At 40.7% G+C, this 18,313-nt stretch overlaps 1 protein-coding gene across 1 annotated transcript in view; it reads left to right on the plus strand.

Annotated features, from left to right (window-relative positions):
• Positions 1–18,313, plus strand: part of LOC104278105 (kalirin-like) — a gene marked incomplete at its 3' end in the record, with an annotated part of 91,384 nt that overhangs the window by 42,472 nt on the left and 30,599 nt on the right. Inside the window, 2 exon segments of the mRNA XM_009874982.1 lie at positions 1–84; positions 3,891–4,403. The exon segment at positions 1–84 is cut by the window's left edge and continues 30 nt beyond it. Of these exon segments, the coding sequence (XP_009873284.1) occupies positions 1–84; positions 3,891–4,403 (597 nt within the window).

Below are 18,313 nucleotides of genomic sequence, written 5' to 3' on the forward strand. Positions count from 1 at the left end.
ATTCATGTTGCCCTGATTATAAAACCTGATAATTTCTGGCAGAAGCAGAAAACAAACTTTGGCAGTTCCAAGTTCATCTTTGAGGTGAGAGACACAAGATGTACAGTAAAGCATTATCTCTAGTAAGAATTTTTCTTCAGGTAAAAAATATATCCTAAGCTCTGTGATTGAGAGAAAAAAAGACATCTGAGGACTCTTCGCAGGAGTGGGTAGGTGCCCTGGCATCAAGGGTTGTGGCGTGGGATCCATGTTTCATCTCAGAGTCACAAACATAGTTCCGTTGGGTGAGGGGTTTTTGTGGTATTTGGTGGTGTTTCTTTCAGTCTTTCCGTTTTTTCTTTTAGGAAAAACAAAACAAAACTAAACATCGAGTCAGTCAATATACTAAAGACAATATACTAACGATTCTCTAGATGTTAACATTTGTTACATTTGTTAACGTTTGTTAGTTTGTTAGGAGACTTCTAACGAGCTTCACGTAGTGGCTTTTTTTCATAATAGGCTTTTGTACTAAATTTATCTATATATTGTCACAACTTTAATTGGGTTTTACAATTCAGGAGTAACATTAATGACTCATGTTAATGGTAAGGTGCTTCAAGCAGGTTCTTTGAGAAGTAATAAATATATAACAACTGCATAATGAAAGGGTATTTTACTAACTTTGTCACTGGTGAAGACAAGCCAGCTGTATTCACTTATTGCACTTTAGTTTTCTGTGAATTTCAGTGTCTTGCCCAAAGAGAAGCAAAGCCCAGGCACTTAAAGTGAGCATACATCAATCAGGCCCAGACATGAGTTAGTCATGTGTTGAGTTTTATTAATTTGCTGAGAAACAGTTCTATCATTGGCTATCTTACTTACCAAAACGTTAATTTCAGAGAGACACTCAGATTTTGCATCCCTGGAACTCAGAAAAAGATTTGGCTATTGTTCTTACTAGTGACTGCAATGGAAGACTATATTTAAGTACATATTTAAGAGCGATTGAAGTCAGTGTTATATAAATGAATATGTCCTTATTTTCAATACCTTCTTAAAAGATGGGTGGTAAGCATTAACAAACTTTTACACTATTATCACAGTTTAAGGATTTGTATATATTTTCCTTTGTCTCCCAGAAAGCAGTCAGCTCATAGATTTTGCTTTGTTTAAATGGGTTTTTACCATCCTTGGCTGCCTATGAAGACTCAGCCCTCAAAATAGCTTCCACTACACACCCTCTACACACCTTTGAAAGTAGGTCCACTGTACTGTAGACCCCCTGCAATATACACACCACAATCCAGGATCTTCTATTTTAAAGGAGACTGGAGAGAGTCCAAGGAGAGCTATGAGGTGATTAAGGGACTTGATAATTTCTCCTGTGAAGACAGACTGAAAGAACTGGGGCTGTTTAGTCTTGAAAAGAGAAAGCTGAGAGCGGACCTTAGTGTATACAAATGTCTGAGGAGTGGATGTCAAGAGGCAGGTGCCAGTCTCTTTTTGTTGGGTCCCAGTAATAGGACAAGGAATAATGAGTATAAGCTAGAACGTAGGAAGATCCACCTCAACATGAGAAGAAACTTCTTTACCGTGAGGGTGACAGAGCCCTGGCACAGGCTGCCCAGAGAGGCTGTGGAGTCTCCTTCTCTGGAGACTTTCAAAACCTGCCTGGGTGCGTTCCTTTGTGCCTGTCCTAGGGGATCCTGCTCTGGCAGGGGGGTTGGACTATATGATCTCTAGAGGTGCCTTCCAACCCTGAACATTCTATGATTCTGTGATTTCCCACAGCTATGATCAAACACGAGGTCCTTGGCAGGAACAGCCTGCAGTGGAAGGCAATGGAAGTCTCTGTTGAATTACCCCACCTACTAACTCAGCAGTAACCAGTCTCAGTTTTAAGGCCAGATTCTGCTTTTAAGCTTAATGGAAGCATTATTCATGTGCCAGGGCAGCATATGACCCTTAGTGGAGACTAATGATCTGGATTTTGTGTTGTGAGACTCTGGCAGAATGATTCTGTGCCACAGGCTGGAGAGTGAAGCATGCCCACAGATCATCCCACAAAGAAAAGGGAAGAAAAAAAGAGTTTGGCTGATGTGGACTCCAAAGCTTCCTGTCACTTTGAGGAATGGGCCAGGCAGTTTAGCATTACTTCAGAGGTGCCTTCAAGATGATTTTCTTTTGTCTGCCGAAAGGGTTTAAATGTTGGGCAGCGCTTTTAAAGTGATTGCTAAAAAAAAAGGAGTGATGCCTGAGAGGCAGTTACTTTATCTTAACACCTACCTGCCTAACTAAGGTTGTTTTCAAGGGAGTTTCAAGAACTCTGTCAAGGGTTAGCTGAAAAGTAAATCCACTGAACAGAATTGGTTCTGTTTAGCTCAGACCAGGACAACTCCTTAAAGAAACAAATCTGAATAAAGAAATTTGCTGCAGAGTTCGTGAAATGAAAAGCCTTTATGCTCTATCATGTCAAATTCTGTTCATAACAGCAGTGCTGTTATTAGCTTGATATACTGCAGCACCAGGGCCCAGGTACTAGCCATGAAAGGAAGTCTTTTATTGACAGACGATTAAATCTGAGTTGAATTTTCTTCAAGGGGTCAGGTTAAAAAATTTTAAATCCCTCTGAAGGTCCATACTTACCTTCCCATTGTTTGCTGGTTTTTCTCTCTGTCCTCCCCTTTCCCCAAAGCAAGGAACATTGCAAACAAATTTTAAAATTATCTTTCTGCTGAGCATAAATTCAGTACGATCCTAATTTTAATACGTTGCAGAATGCCTGATATTTTTAGTGGATACAAATTGGAAGAAAAACCTGTTATTAACTTTAAACCAGTGGGCAGCCTGGTATTTTGGATGTAATTCAGGATAATGGACAGGACTTGAGCTATTTTTTCTTTGTAGATGACTTTTACAAGATTGTTCTGATTGTTGGGTGCCTCTAGTTCTGACTCTGACATTCTGTAGAGGCCTGATCTTTAGGGTATAGATGTGCAGTCGCTCATGAACATCACAAGCCTTTAAGGGCTGCCAACTTGGGTGTTAACATGATAGCACTGAAAATCCCTACTAACATGTGAAACCCTATGCTCATATTTCAGAAAAAAAAAAGTCTAAAATAAGTTGGAACAGCCATTAGTTGTTGCATCCTTAAACTGTAATCTGCTTTCCAGGCACCCAGTGCATTTCTCTGTCACTGATTACTGAGTCTGAATGAATTAAAACCATCTCTCATCGATTGTGTATGATTCATGAGCAGTACTTTCTATTAGCAATAAATTCTAAGTGTTAATACTCCAATGACATTTCACTTCTACATTGATTTTGGGTTAATTACATTAGAAATTACTAATATCAAAGAGCTCTGCCTGTGGCAAAATTCAGCCGGAATAATCTGGAAGAAAAAAACCAAGCATATTCTTTGTTTTGGCAGGTCATAATACCTGCTTCAGTTCATACACTTAAAACATTTGCTGCTGTATATTCACTGGCCTGAGTGTAACACAAGTAGCAGATTCCTTGTGATACCATACACCAGTTTAGTGAACAGTCATGTCCAGGTATCCAACAGCTGCAGAAAGAAGTCTTCAGCATCCAACTGGGTTAAAGCAATCTACGGCAGAAGCATTCTCATGATATGTTTTTTGATAGGCCAGCTGAAAAAGATAGCCATTGTTTCAGTAAATACCATGTCTTTTAATACATTAATAAATAGATGCCATTAATAGAAAAGTTTTCAATCCAATTAATTCATCAAAATTAAACATAGTCCTCAGCATCTTTTACAGTGTTCTTGCAATTATGTATTGATGAGGAAAATCATCCCTTCATGCTATTTATGGATTGCACTGTTATTTCTGATTAGACAGTCACTTATTCAAATGCTGTCCTTCTCTCTTCCTTAGACAAGTATGGTATCTGTTGAAGGCCTGGCAAAACTCGTAGATCCTTCTCAACTGACGGATGAATTTGAAGGATCCTTGGATTACAACCATGACGAATGGATAGAATTGCGTGTCTCCTTGGAAGAGTTTTTCAACAGTGCTATCCATTTATTATCAAGGCTGGAGGATCTCCAGGAAATGTTGGCGAGGAAGGAGTTTCCAGTTGATGTTGAGGGCTCAAGAAGGTTGATTGATGAGCACACACAGCTTAAGAAAAAAGTTATTAAAGCTCCTGTGGAAGAACTTGATCGTGAGGGTCAGAGGCTATTACAATGCATAAGATGCAGTGATGGTTTTTCTGGTAGGAACTGCATTCCTGGAAGTGCAGATTTTCAAAGTCTTGTGCCAAAGATCACCAGCCTTTTGGACAAGCTGCATTCTACCCGGCAGCATTTGCATCAAATGTGGCACGTCCGCAAGTTGAAACTGGACCAGTGCTTTCAACTCCGGCTTTTTGAGCAAGATGCCGAGAAGGTAGGAGATAATCTGTTCCTTTCATACTTTAACCAAGACTTTATCTCAAGGATACCATGACCATATTTTCTATTATTAGCAATATGAGGTATTCATCACAGGTGTAAAGCTCATGTTGCCAGTACATGTATTCAATGTGACTCGTAAACCAAATTCACAAACTGGTTGTTGGATGTAGCAGGAATAATGATATCCAAGAATAACTTGTCTGTGTCACTTTTGATGAAAGTTAATCTATTTTTTTGTGTCACAATGGGTACATCTGGTAGATGTTAGCACAAGAATCAGGCTTTTTTTTCCCAAGTTTCTTTTACTAAGATTATGAATTTGTTTATCTACATGTCACAGCACCTAAAGAATGTTTTCTAGAGTTTGATTCGTTATGATTTCTGTTTGCGCTTCTTGCAAGTTTGTGTGAAATTTGAGTTTAAATCCTCCTACTTGTTATCTCAAACAACATTTTCAGTTTCCCTTTCCTAGGAAATTGCCACAGGATTTGCAACTGGTAAAGTCTTTAGTAATGGCTTTGTACCAAGGACATGGCCACTTAGTTCCTGCAGTATGAGATCTGAGACTGTCTTTAGATTAAACATATAAACAGACCAAGACAAAGTATTCTGGAACAAGAGCAGCATGCAAAACTCAGTGTGGCTGGTTTGCGTTAAAAAGCCCATAAGGATGGCATTTGAATTCACACCTGACACTGAGTCAGTGGCCAAGATTACTGTGTACCAGCACAAGAGTTTGTCTGAGAAACTTTTAACATTAAATTATTCCATAGAGATTGCATTGCAACTTTATACTTCTTAGATGTTTGAAATGTAGCAGTGAGCTTGAAAAGCACATAGGGTGCCTCGAAATGAAATACGGTCTACAAAACTATTTAGAGCAGCAGAAGCACGGTTGAGTAACATGGCTTTAGAAAGCTGTAGTTTCGTAGATGTGCAGTATCACTGTGGAGTTACATCCCCATTCCTTTCCTCTTCAGAAGATACTTACTTCAGGAACCTGTAGCAGATAGGGAAGTCCCCTGCACACAAAACATAGCAGCTTGTCTTGTTTGTTGTAAAGACTGACTACAGAATGACAAGAGTTCCTCGACTAGATCTCATAAGCACCACCACTTATAAATTTCAGTAATTTCAGTAATGCACAATAAAGCAGGCTTCTTACTACTTCTGGTCTGTTGTTTGTCTCTGGAAGCATATGCAGATACTGATTTTGGTGAATTTATTTTAGAAAACTGTATTTTCTAAACACAGGCTAACGCTAAAGCCTTAGCTCTAATGCAGAAGTGCTTGACATCTTGTTAGGTGGTTTCATGAGAAGTCTTTGCTGCACATTTAAAATTCTAGGCCACAGAAGTAAAGTATTCTCAGTGGAAGGTGCTGAGCTCTGGGACTCGTGTTTATCCAGTCTGTATATCCATCAAAAGCACCAGTCTCTGAATCTTTTCCACTTAATGTATGATCCAGTTGTTTCACTAATGTGTCTGTTGGACTCAGGAGGAATAGCAAAAGAAATGCAGAGCTCATCTGCACAGGGATCTCACTGAAGAAAGTTTTTTTAATCAACTTCAAATTAATATTATTTTTAAAACATCAGGGGGAAACACATTGCTGAAATAAATGTAATCTTCAATAGCACAGAGCAAGACACAAGGCATTGGTTTTCAATGCGTGCACTAAATATCTCTAAGGGATGCTAGGACTGAAGATTGTATAATCAATTCTCTGATAGGGAAAACCTTGAATTCAGATGAGTCCTTCTAAAATGAAAGTCACTGCAGCATCACTGAAGAATACATAAGAGCAGAGGTTTTCTTCCAAATGCTACAATTCCTTCTTCTCCCTTTTCCTTGTGTGTGACATGCTATACAGAGATCACTCACTGCTGTCCTTCCCAGGAGTGGCAGTTTTTTAGTCAGTGCTTCAGTTTAGATTCTCAGTTTCTTTGGGATTATTCAGATGACCACTGCTTACTAACACATAAATTTTTAATTTTTAATTTTTATTATCATTTGCTAGTATTATTAGCAAATTATTAATGTTACAACCTGAAAGGTTCTCAGATCAAGTCAGTGTCTGAGTAGTTCTTGTTACTGAGCACTATCCTGTAGTGTTAAAGGAAATTTCCAACATATTTTTCCTTTCTATCCTAAACAGGCATAAAAGGCTGGCGTGATACAGGTCTGAGCATTGTGACTGCAGGATTCTTTGCATGCATTTTTCTAAGGTTGTTAAGCATAATGTTTAGGCAGGTGAGCAGATAAATAAAACTTTTGAGGTGAAGGAAGAAGCAGTGAGAATGATTCATTTTTAAACTGGCTGTCTTAAGCAATTCCTAGTTGACAAAATTGGCATTTGGATCTTACTGATATCTCCCATTCATCTACTTCACATTACGTAAACACACAGTCTTGCTTTGGCTTCTCTGAGTAGCTCTGCTTACCTTTCCTTGACTGCTACATTTTCTCAAAGAATATAAAATACATGTTTTTTGGTTTATACTCTGAAACTGGTGGGTTTAATCTTTTCAGTTTGTGGGTCCCTAAAATTCTTCCAAGTAAAGCTGCAGACCCTTCACATTTCAGATGTGTAGACTGAGGTCAAATATTGATGTGCTTGTTCTCTTTAACTGCCTTTTGCAGATCTCCTTGAAGTCGTCTGACATCTCAGACTGGAAAGTACTTGTCTCATACAATGTTAAGAGCTAAATCCAGTCTGAGTGCTGTCTCTGCTGTATAAATAGCCACCACAGAGCGTCTGTGTATTGAATTTTAAACTTTCCTGGTACCTCCATTTGCTCAGTTGCACTCTGCCCTCTACAATTAGGTATGGTAGCAGAGCTAGGGTAGCCTTCATCTCCTGGGGAGAGGCACAGCTCTTTCCGTATAGCCTGGATATGTCATTTAGTGCTAATCAAATGACAACTTTAATATCCTATGAAAGCTCAAACTCCAGCATAAAATTCTGAATATAAACAAGGTTTTAGGGCCTTTTAAAATATCTCTGTATACTCATTTGGTGATATTTTCGGAAACCTGTTCTAGTAATGCGGAAATGGACAAGGACTTTCCATGTTTTGGACACCTCTGATGTTAAAAATTTTGTGTGTCCTCATTGCCTTGAAAAGTTCTTAAACATGAGATAGAAAAGACAAAGGGGGGGCACAAGAAGGAAAAACACTCAATATTTTAAGGTGGGCTGATTTTTAAACACATTGGTATTAAAATACCCCAGATGTTGAAGGCAAATCAATTCACTTTTTTCACTACTGTAGATCCCTTCTTTTGGAATATTTATGAATGACAGTCACCTCCTGGACACAGTAATTATTCAGATCACAGATATTACAACTGACAGAAGGTCTTTATAGTTGTATATTGAGCAGCTCATATTAATGGCAAAATAAAAGGAGAGGGTAGCAGTCACACCTTGGGCTTCTCCCACTCAACTCAGTAGGAGAGAGCAGAGCTCTCTGTCTCTGCAGAAACTTTGTCTCCAAGTCAGGACTTTGGGGTTTTATTTTCCTGTGCTGGGGCTGAGGGAGAGGAAGAGTTTGGCTATCACATAGGCACAAGCAGTGCAGTGAGATTGAATCCCCAGATGGAGATTTGAAGCTCCTTGAAGCTTGAGTCTGCAGGCAGGTCAGCTGTGTGGGGAGCTTTGGTAGAGTGGTGTGAGGAAGCTCACATGCTGTGCGGTGCTGACTGTAATGATCTCCTGATAAGTAACACATTTCAGCCGCTGGCGTAGCCCTGACCCTCACTGTTCAACAAATTCATTCCTCACCAGCTAATATACACATATATATATACGCACACACATATATATATAATTTTGAAACGTGTACTGAGGCTTCACTGTGTTTTTACTCGGTAACAGGGAAAATATTTTTAGCCATTAGTAGCAATAAAAAATGTAGTCCAGTCTAAATTGGATATTGTTTAAAACAAAAACCCTACAATCAGCATAGCTCCAACTACTAGAACTATCTGAGAAATGTTAATTGGTTGGTTGAAATCTGGACAGGGAGAAGAATTCAGGCAACAGTTGGCATGTTTTGCACTTGAATAAACACCAAAAAAAAGACAAAAACCTATCCTTACACTCTGCACTTTCCAGCTCTTCTGGAAATCATTTGTAACTGGCACCCAACTTGACTCTTGTAGGAATTTCCCCATCATTGCGGGTTGGTTCCATATCACTTTTACTACCCCAGCATGTATGCGAATGAAAAACAGCTATTATGATGTAATCAGCATTGTCCACATAAAGTATAAACAATATAGCCATCAGCTGGACTGAACCAAGGATCTCTACTATAAAGTTGTAACACCAAAGCAATGAAAGAGCAGCCTGCTGCAGTTTTGTTGGGGTCAGCCTCTAACAGGAGGCAGAGGACGTTTTGAACCTTCTCTCAGTCCTCACTTCCTGTTATCCTTCCCAGCTTTCTACAAAGTCACTACGCAAAGGCAAACTCCCAAAGATGGCAGCGGTAGTTAGAGAATGCCACGAGTGAATTTCACTGGGAGTTTGCGGTGGTAGAAAAATTTTCTTTGGATAGAGCCTTCTTTGCAGAAAGTCTAGTGGCAAACCACAGGCCACATCTAGTCTTCACGGAGCAATGAAGCAGCGGGCTTGCAGTCAAAACTATCTGCCTTATGCATACTAAAGCTTGTCTTTGAAAAACACAGTTCTGTGTGTGATTTTCCCAGTGGAGCAGGCTATGGGAAGCTGTGCTGGCTGCTGTGGTACTGCTGCTCTGCAGGTGGCTGCAGCGAGAGGGAGCAGAGGATGTGGCCTCCAGCTCCTACCCCACGGCAGCCATTGCTGCCATTTCCCAGGTGATGTGACCAGCCTGGAATGACAGAAAGATTTCACTGAGTGCAGGAGTGATCAGAATGTAGTTAACAATGCAAAGTTTATATTGTAGAAGACACATTTGCAGAGGGGGGAGCAAAGAAAATGACTGAGGAGGAATAGGGTTGAATAGCAGTTGCAGCAATTGTCCTGTGTCCCACTGCTGTGCAGGTGTGAGCAGGGAGAGCGTAGCTCCAAGGAGCATGCACACACTGCATCCCTCCCTTCTCACCCACTGTACCACTTCAGGCCTCTTCCTCGGTCTGGTCTCCTTAAATCAGAACCAATGTGTTATTCTGCTGGATAGGTGCTATTAAACTCAGCCTCCCTTTAGTGAAATAAAAAAATATGGCATTTGGCTTCCGGAGGAGGTAAATCACAGACACACCAGCTGTACTAGACATTCAGTGTCCTACTCCCATTGCTAATGAAGGTATTGGGAAGACTTACTGATTTTCAGCAGAAGTAGAATATACCTATTAATGCTTATTCTGAAGTGCCTGTTGAAATTTAGGAGTTCCTGGTATAGAATTTAACTCAACATCATACAGAGTTAGTTATAGAAATACAGAGAAGCTCTAGCTCCATAGCCAAGTCAGTAGGAGATAAGATTATTCAAGAAGAGATTAGTCTATTTGAACCATGAGCACACTAATATTGGAGTATTACACCTGCCAAAGGTTTATGTTCCTCAGAATGAAGGCACGCTCTGCAAGCTACTCTTTGTCTATAAGGATGCAGGGATGACTTTAACGGAATAGTAGAATGCAAAATGTGGAAATCCACATTGTGATTCAGGGGAAAAAAAGTAGCTTTAAGACAGAAACATTGATATCTTGAACTTTGAGAGAATGGAAACTCTCAGTACATTTGTAATTGTATGATGCATATCCACTTCAAGCATTTCATATATTACTTCCCCTTATACTGCATTTAAAAATTCCAATGCTGTATGTTCTGTAATAAAATGCATTACAAATCTGATGATATGATCCTTCTTGCTAATAAGAGGCAGTTTATTACATTCCATTAAACAGAGCAATTGTAGTTGCTCTTTTAGTCAAGTGATGCTGTGTGGGGAAGCATTTCCTAGAAATGGGTCTTAGCTGGCTTTCTGGAAAAGCAGCATAAGAAAAATTAAAACGATTAGCATCATCTTCACTTCCTCCTTTGTTTCCCATCACCTTTATGTTTTCTTCTATCAGTTTCAAAAGACCTTGGAAGTGATACATAAGCAGATGATGGAGTTTTCCCATTTACAACATGTTGTGTTAGCCCCTGAAGATTTGCTTAATGCCAAAAGACACAGCACCTGGGATAGACTCCTCTGACTGAGATAAAATCCACTTAGTGAAAGCCATTTCCCCTCTCTTATTTCATTGCTGGACGCAATTGGTTTCTTTGATCTATTCTATGTGCCATATATACAGTTCCCTCCAAGATTTTGTGTGAAATGTTGGCTTAGAAATTCCTGTAAGAGAGAGGTGTGCCAGGGAATGAGACTGGGAAAACAATGATTAAAGAACCGAGAAGCTGATGGAGAGAGCTGTCATTTGTGAAATGAACACAAAGTGAATGAGTTCTGGGGAGGTGGTTAATTAGGACTGGGGAGGAGGCAAGAAGCGTGTTAAGAGGGGAAAGAACCAGGATCAGGATTAATAATGAGAGTACATCCTTTGTGTCTTGCACCAAGTATATATGCACCCTGTGCTGTTTCACTGCAAAAGAATTCATGACTGAATGAATGGTATTTAACAGTTAACAGTAATAATCATACAGGCACAATAATCATGGATTAGACGTGGATTTTTTTCCATAGGATTTAGATTTCATTTAAGTTACATGAATACCGCATTGGTGTACAGAACTCAGCATGCCCTGGATTTTCCGTCTAAGTACTTACACCGTGGATATCACAAGAGCACAGTAAGTGAACATCACAGTAAGGAGCTTTCCTGGAGTTTTTGAACACAGGGGATGTTGTTAGACCTAAGGTAAGCTCCATAAGAGTTCTGCAATAAAAGGAGTCAATAAGCTTAGTGTCTTCTGCGGAGACATTCATCTGAGGGTCTAAATGAGGCTCATGTAAGCGTGTTACTTTCATCCTTAGCCCATTCGAAATGTCTGTGCAAAGGCCTTGGAGTACAGACACTGAGGAAAGGCAGTGAACTGGGGTCTGTATTTGTGAACATGCGTGTGTTTACAGAGCTTTATAAGAAGCGTAACTGAGAATTTGCTGCTAAGCATAAATGAAATTCCTTACTCATAGTCCCAGAAGAAAAGAGTTCTCAGAGATCACGAGGGCTCGGTTTGTTGGTACCTACCCCTCTCAGCCCAAAGCATCAGGTGAAACAACTCAGTTTCAGGGTAGTTTTAGCTGCATCCTCTGCCCTGATTGCATTTTGGTACTTGAGGTCTCCCCTCAGTTCTCTGCTAAAAAGACAGAGGCTCAGTCCTGCAAAGCAGAGAGTCTCAACTTGTATTGAAATTAGTGAGAGACTCACGGTCTCTGCAAGAGTTCCCACAGACAGGTATTAAGTGAGTCAGTGCTGTCAGAGCCCTGTGTTCAGGAGCTTTTACCCACCATCTCTAGGTCCTATCTCTGGCTCCAGCCTTGCTGATGGCAGGGTTGTCATCTCTGCCACCCACTTAGAGAAACAGGACCTGATTTCCAGCTGTCTGTGCTGGTGTCCCCGCACTCCCAGTATTCTGGCTGTGTTAGTACACGTTTGCAACATCATGGGCCCTGATTTGCCAGGGCTTGCAATGTTCTTAATATAAGAAAAATAAGATTTGAAAATGTTCCTGATACAACTGGGTCTTATTTTTACGTGACAGAAGAAATACATAGATATCTGCATTTATGGATCGGGAGTAGACGTTGCCCAAGAGCAACATGTAGTCAGAGTATTTTAAGTTACTTTAGCGTCTTTTTGTCTGTCTTTTCTTATGCATATGGACTCTTGCACAGAGCACGTAGTGTCTGTTCTTTTCTGAAACCTTGTTTCCATATCTGGTATGTATTCTTTCATACTCCCAGTGAAAAATGCTTTCTTTTTTAATCTGAAGTTTCCCTCAGCATATGGTGCCTTTTTTGGTATAGAGATTCTCACTAGATGACTGTTCTTCCCCATTAATAAAATCAGACTTGGGATGCCAATGCTGAGAAGGAAAGTCAGCTGTCAGTCTAAATAAGCTGCCATGTGAATAGAAGATCATCATCTCATGCCATCCTTCATATTAAAGCCTAGTCTGAAACTAAAACAGCAGAGAGAAAAAGCTCCATTTTCAACATGAAGTGTTTTCTCTGACACAGAATTTCTAATACCAGGCAGAACACAGAAAATGGGTGCAGATAGGTCCCTAAGTTGTTGAAGATGAAGACACCACCCTAAAATATCAGATCTTAAAATGTGGGGAAGATAATGATATAGATGGTATGGAAAGGAGGCTTAAACTGAAACTGAGCTGGGTGCATAAATCATAATTACGTTTATGTTCGTATAGCACCTAGCATGGTAAGGTACTGAATCTGGCTGGGGTATTGGTTGTTCCCAGCAAAGAACTGAAGATCTGCAATTTAGAAATGCCCTTTTGAGTTGTAAGGTTGTGGAACCACTCCTACTGAATGCAGATATGTATCCACATATGACTTGAGTTGCTGTAGTATAATACTGGTAATATTCTGCTTCGCTGAAGATATTTCATGCAAGACCTTTCTAATAGCATCAGTCGAGGACAAAGGATCAACACAGGAAATTCATACTAAAAGGAAAAATTGTAGATCCATCCTTAAAAAGTCTGTGTATTTTCCCAAATGAACCTGTGCCAGCTCTAATCACTTTTATTTAATTACCTCACACATCTTAGAATAAAGGAGGCGTTAACAAAACAGGTGAGAATTGAAAGCATGTAGCAATAACTACTGTAACAGCAGTTTCTCATTAATTTTCAGTGTTTATTCAAATGTTTTCTCTGTCATGTTTCTTTTTTTTAATTGCATTTTAAAATAATTGAACTCTTGCTACTGAATACTGCTCTGGTTTTTCTTGAAGCACATTGGTGCTCTCTGTCATCAGTAGGGCTCTATGAGGTGTGATGCAGCTGAATAAACAGTATGATGTTCTGAATGCATCTTTGATTTTTTTTTCTGAAGCTCAGTGGTAGCAAAACAGGATTTAGGCTCATGCATTCCCCAAATTACCGGGTTTACCTGGTCTCAGATTTATTTTGTTAAAAAACAAACAAAAGAACAAAGTTTGCCTAGAAGCAGAACAACTGTTAAAACAAAGGGTGGTTGTGCACAGTGTGTGTTGACAGTTCTTGCGATGCTGTGAGCATAGATGTCATGTGCTAATGAGATTTGAGAGGAATCAGCACCTTCCACTTTGGAAGGCTCTGAGAGGGGCAGCTAAACTGTGTCAAACCTGCAGTCCCCCTTACCTAGTCATGAACACGAAAGAGTTACAGGGGAACAGTGGTGTAAATCCTCCTCAACATCTGTAAGGATAAATTGCTTGGAAAACCCTTCATTTTTAACAGGAAGATGAATCCTGCACAGCATATATATCCCTCAGTTCAGGAACCTGCGTGCTGGGACTTGCAGTCTTTGCAGGCGATAGCTCTGAATTAAAGATGCAGCTCGCTGACATCTGCTCTGTTTAATACAAAATAGGCTTCTGACAGGTTGCTAATGCCATCCACAATTTGTTGCCCCCAATCTAAAGTGACGAGTTGCCAGAGCGGGAAGTGATCATGGGGGGCTCTGTGGGAACTGTTCATTACTGTGACCACTGCTGGTCACACTTAATAAGATCCTGTTCTGAGTATCTGTAGGAAAGAACAGATTTTTGCAAGACCAAGAGATCATTATAGAAGTTTTTAACTTCCCTCAAAGCACAAACAGAGCTCATTTCTGCTAATTGGATGGTAAAATCAAAATGTCTTTATTATTAATGATGTTCTAAAAGGAGCTTGCAACTTTTTCACAATGTCAGGCTTGTATCTTGCTACTTTCTCAGGATCAGTCAAGGCCACAGGGGTTCTTCCCCGGTGTATCATTGTGAACATTTGGTTTTCTGCCTTTCCATCCAACAGTGGAAAGGTTGGGGGCAAATCTAATAGCAAGAGGACAAATTCACAAGTGTGCACCAACTGCTTTGTGCTGCTTCTGCAACTGAAAGCAGCTACAAACCCAATTTTGCCATCTGGTTTGAGGAAGTGTGGGATTGCTTTGACTGCCGAACAGAGGAGCACAGGGAACTGGGTAAATATGTATCAGAAATCCTCTTCCTGGTGGATGTTATTCTAGTCCTGGAGGTCACCTACCCTTGTTATAACTGTCATTTCTTCACCTGTGGAGGAGGCAGGACTCCTTTTGGAGCTTACCATTGATATTTCTGTGTTTGCTGCAATGAGTCCATTGCTTTTTTGAGAGCTCTGAGGGAGCAAGCTTCCTCCTGTAACACTTCCATGACCCGCGTTCAGATTCCAAGAAGTGAGGCACATACAAATTTTCTGAAAGTATTTGTGATGCTGATTTTTCAGATATGGACAGCTGTCCATCAGAAGGAGCCATCATCTGCCAGAGACTGGTTACTGTTGAGCTGAGCTGGCTTTGGAACAGCAAAATGAAAAGTACAAAGGATGCAAAGTTCAAAGCTAAAAATTGGGAATTAAAAACCACAGGGGTTAACTGCTTTGCCTCTTGTCACACAGGAAGCCTGTCCTGCAGTGGGAGTCCCGATCTGATATATAAAATAGATATCTCGGTGTTTTCAATCATTCTTTATAAATTCATTTTGCCCTGGGCTGCCAAATCTGCTTGTTTCTTTCAGGCAGCTAAATATGTTGCCTCCACAGCACTTGGAATTGAACCTGATCATTTTGATGGGAACGTAAAAACCATAACAATGCCTCACTCCACTGCTGCAGTGAGAGATGAGGAAGACTTGCGCATTTCCTTCATGCTAAATGTGCCCTATAGCATAGTTACAGCAGTCTGGGGCCACTTTCTGTCTGATTTGAATGGGATCGTCCGACACACTCATGACCTTTCAGTGCAAGAGGGCAGAACATTAACCAAGTGATGGCGTAGTTCCTGCTTTATGTTTCCAGACTCTGGCAGCAGTCACCTCGCAGCCTGTCCGCTCCTGACTGTAAGGAAACGGCGCTGAAGCCTGCTGCTGCTCAAACTGGAACATGGTGTGCTGAGCTATTTGTAGTTTCCTGCTGCCGACACTGGATACGCAGTTACTATTCCTTTTGCTTCCTCCATGAACATTAGAATGGGTCCAAAAATAATTGAAGGCAGTATAATCCGATGGAATATTTTTGTGTTTGCACAAATTTCCTCTTTATTTTGCTTGCCAATTTTGATAGGGAGCATTTTGAGGCTGGTTAGCTTCTCCAACTTGGCACCGCTGGGAGGCACCGGAGTGCTCCCCTGATCAGTATAGCAAGAGAAAGTGTTTTGGCATCGAATACAGGCTTAAAACTCATTTTTGAGGATGAATATACTATATTATAACCACAAAGTTCTACTTTAATGAAGACAAGAAGACCCAAATGCTCTAAAGGGCAATGAAGCCCACACACCTAGAAAAAGAGAAGAAAGAGGCCTGCGCATATAGAAAAAGAGAAGAAGGATGGTATTTTAATTTATTGCTTTGATCCTCAAGAAGGTGAGGTGGGTAAGATCCTCGCTGTTAGGGAATAATCTAATTAAACTATGCATGACATTCACAGACTTATTGTGCAGCATCTTTCAGATATAGCTATGTGATTCCTAAATGAATGTCTTCCTGGCCTGGCTTAAATGCTTTAAATGGCCCACACTTGGCAGAGTTTGGAGTCTTAAAATTATAGCTTAAATTAGCCTTCATATCTATTTATAGGGAACACATAAGGGTGTTGTGTGCAGTTGAGAAGTTGCCTGGTGATGGTTTTAGAGCTTAAAACAGGAGCATGGTCTGTGGATTGTTTCCTTGAGTATCAGTGTAATTTTAAACCAGATCACTGGTTTTTCTTCTTACATGTCATACATGTTATGAAAACTGATTCAGAAAAGTTTTCTTGAACCTTGTTGTATAGTAAGGCCCCTCCATATTACTTGGCATTGGAATCCTGGGTGCCTTACGTCCCACTCAGGTGCTGAAAGGTGTCGCAAATGAAACAACCTCAAGCTGAGGAGTTTTGCTCAATTTATTGCTAATCAACACAACCTTCTGATCTCTATTTCAGTGTGTAGAGGAAAAAATAGGACACACTCCCATAAACACCTCTTCTTCCCCAGACTCAATTTCCCAGCTTTTTGTTTATACCCAGTTTATACCCAGTCCATCAAAATTCTTCGGGTAGGGTGACTGGCATGAGGGGATGTTGGGCATAATATTTACATGAGTGAGTTTCTGTTTCTGCGCAAGTTCCCCTACACCCACCTGAATTAGCATTTGCCATCCTTTCAGGCCTGGGGAATTGGAAGGTGCTGTGAGGGATGAGGCAGACTGTGTAAGTTTTTTACCGACAAGTCTGTTCACCGAGGTAGGCGTTAAGGCAGCCCCACGAAAACCGGGGACAGCGGCAAGTTGGTGCGACCTGTGGAGCCTGTGTCGCCAGGCGGGGACACCATCCACCCTCCCAGCTGCTGCATTTGCCAGCGCCCAGGGAAAATGTTGAACTGATTGATTCATGAGATAGGGAGGTAGCTGAGGCACGGGATTGGGGTGTGCTGGACACCCCAAAGTGCAGAAGGAAGGTGACATCACCAGTGTTCCATCTGTGCAGAAGTCCCAGCTCCCACCCCGAGGCATGACATGTCGGGAATTTAAAGCTGTGATGACACCACAGCTGTACCTGGGCCTCGCACAGGGGTGGTTTTGGTAGGGGAAATGCCTCCAAATACAAAACGGTAAACATCTGTCTGAATGCTTTAGTTTTTAATGGCAGCTGTCTGGAGTCACAGGAGTGTCACACATTAAGCCAGGAATAGAACCAGGGTCTTTTATAAAGTCACCAAACTCACACAATGTTGTCAGCTGAATGAAATTGCATCTCACAGATTCTGAAAAGTGAGAGGAAGATCCCTCATCTGGGGACCCACTTTGATGTTTTCGTATTTTACACTGTTTTTTCCATTCACGAGGCTGTTGTCTATTTATCTCTTTTAGAATTACGTTTCCTATACAGCCAATGAATTAATTTGCACTTAAACAGCAAACAGTTCTCTGTGCCCAGGAAAGGCCATTTCCATTTTAAGGAAGAGAAAATCCTTTCCAGGAATGCTCGAGTGTTTGATGTCTCTAAGTGTGGTGGAAAGGTACAATATTTTTAAAAAGCGAAGCAAACGTACAGATGCGTAAAAACCCCCAGATATCATTCAGCATCTGTGTTATTCTCCCACTTTCAACAATAAAGTTATTGCTTCTTTATTCAGCACCATAAGAATTGCATGCCTTACTTTGTGCGTGGCTGTGGCTTGATACCTGTCAGGAAAAAACCACAGGTCTGTGTCATTTAGTAGGAACATTCAGCATGAGTATGTTAGAAATGGTGCTCTGATGTTCATACAGAGCTATTTGTCACATCACACATTTAGCTAATTTTCTAGTGGGTTGACAGTTGGGCCCATTGTCTGAATTAATTTAATGTGCTGTGTTTTAAACTTACTATACTCTATGAATCATATACACAGATATTTAGAATGGAAAAAGTGTGTTCATGCAGCATTAAGGTTACACAAATACAGCTGTGGGTCTGAATCTTCAGCTGGTGCAAATTGGCCTCATTGGAGGCACACTAGTTTACCCTGGCTGGGCACTGCTCCGAATGTGTGTGAAAGGGAAAGATCTGGCAGAGCTGTCGGCTTGTCCGTCACCATCTGCAAACAAGAGACAAACATACAAACAAACACAACTTTGTATTTGGGCCCTGGCTTAGCAAAACCTTTAGAGGTACACTGAGTTCTATTTTAAACCTACAAGTACTTGCATTTAATTAAGGCTATACTTGGAGCAGTGATAGGAATTACAGCGGATTGCGATTTTT

The sequence above is a fragment of the Apaloderma vittatum genome, unplaced genomic scaffold (assembly GCF_000703405.1).
Source record: "Apaloderma vittatum isolate BGI_N311 unplaced genomic scaffold, ASM70340v1 scaffold21568, whole genome shotgun sequence".
Taxonomy (NCBI): Eukaryota; Metazoa; Chordata; class Aves; order Trogoniformes; family Trogonidae; genus Apaloderma; species Apaloderma vittatum.